This window comes from Hydra vulgaris, chromosome 12 (genome assembly GCF_038396675.1).
Source record: "Hydra vulgaris chromosome 12, alternate assembly HydraT2T_AEP".
Taxonomy (NCBI): Eukaryota; Metazoa; Cnidaria; class Hydrozoa; order Anthoathecata; family Hydridae; genus Hydra; species Hydra vulgaris.
In genome coordinates, this window is record NC_088931.1 from 80,660,180 (window position 1) to 80,661,648 (window position 1,469).

Sequence of the window (1,469 nt, forward strand, 5' to 3'; positions counted from 1 at the left end):
TAGTCGCTTCTTGAAAGGTGAAGAAGTAAGGTTTTCAGCTGACTCTGTCTTTCTCTTTCGTTGTCTTAAAACAGGAATTTTGGGACGTGGAGAAATCTTTTCCAAAATATTTAAGGGAGAATTAAGGCCAAGATAATCATCAACAATTGGCAAAACTGCATCATCAACAGCCTTCAATTTTGCAGCAGTAGTTGTTGTGCTCATGACATTTGCCAACTGTATAGGTGCAACAAGAGGCTAATTAAGCAATTCACTAGATTGCTGACAGATTTTCAATGGCTCAGCTTCATTAGTAAGCAAAGCTGCTTCAAAGGCTTCATCATTAAAAATAAGGTCATTTATTGGGTACAAACCAGAGCATCTAAAACCATTGATTGCTTTGTCAATTTTAGTAAAGTTGTAGGCAGTTGCAAAAATACCTGCCATGTCAAAAAATGAAATTCTACGTCCCTGATGTGATAACATCCAGTTGCTTGCTGCTGTATTGTAGCCAACTTTTAATGGTTTAAAAAATGTACGATCTAAAGGTTGCATCTTGTGTGTACAATGAGGTGGAAGAGTTATGAGATGGATCCCATTGTCACGACAAAAGTTAATGGCCTCAAGTGTTTTGTGACTGTGATGACCATCAAGTACAATTAATTGCTCATTAGTTTTAGATGCATGAGTCACAGCAACAAAATGTGTTAACCATTCAATGAATAAAGATGAATCAGTCCATCCACTGGAGCTAACTCTAATAATTGAGCCTGAAGGTGCTCCAACAGCCAGCCTATCAGTCATTCGCTTACGGGGAAATATAAATAAGGGTGGGACATAAGTGCCACTTGCACTCATTGCACACACAACTGTCACAGTAGCACCTCTTTCTCCACTAGTTATTTTCGAAACTTGTCGTTTGCCTTTCGTTGCAATTATTTTTCCTGGCTTATGGTCATTTGTGATTCCAGTTTCATCCATATTCCAGAGCTGTTTGGCTGAAAACTTATGTTCCTCAAATAATGACTTGTATACTGAAAAAAACTGATTTACTTTTGATTTATTGAAGCCAATGGCTCTGCTTATACTGGTGGCTTGTGGAGTTCGAATAGAAAGTTGTGGATTGCGAGACATGAATCCTCACAGCCAATCCACTCCTGCCATTTTTGACTCTTTATTAAAAGGATTATCGATTCCCATTTGCTTAGCAAAATCATATGCTAGGCGACGCATATCTATTGTTGTCAAGCCAAATAATGCTGTTTCCATAATCTGAAATTGTGTAACAATCTTTAATTCAAATTCTTTACTAAAAACAGGAAATTTTCCACCCAGAGACAAACCACCAGCTACTTTTACTTTTCCATCTCGATGACGTTGTAATGTTTTTTATTAATACTAAATTCTGATGCAACATTCTTTAGACTGCAGCCCATCTTTATTACATCTAATGCTGACTTTATTCTATCATTTGTTGCACCTCTCTGTGT

General features: G+C 37.2%; 1 protein-coding gene across 1 annotated transcript; it reads right to left on the minus strand.

Annotated features, from left to right (window-relative positions):
* Window positions 1-237: 237 nt before the first annotated feature.
* On the minus strand, window positions 238-1,113 carry LOC136088395 (uncharacterized). The gene has a single exon (XM_065812102.1). The coding sequence runs from the start codon at window positions 1,111-1,113 to the stop codon at window positions 238-240; it is 876 nt and encodes a 291-aa protein (XP_065668174.1).
* Window positions 1,114-1,469: the final 356 nt, after the last annotated feature.

Excerpts from the sequence above, each read along its gene's own strand:
- LOC136088395 (XM_065812102.1), bottom strand. The coding sequence starts at position 1,113 with ATGTCTCGCAATCCACAACTTTCTATTCGAACTCCACAAGCCACCAGT.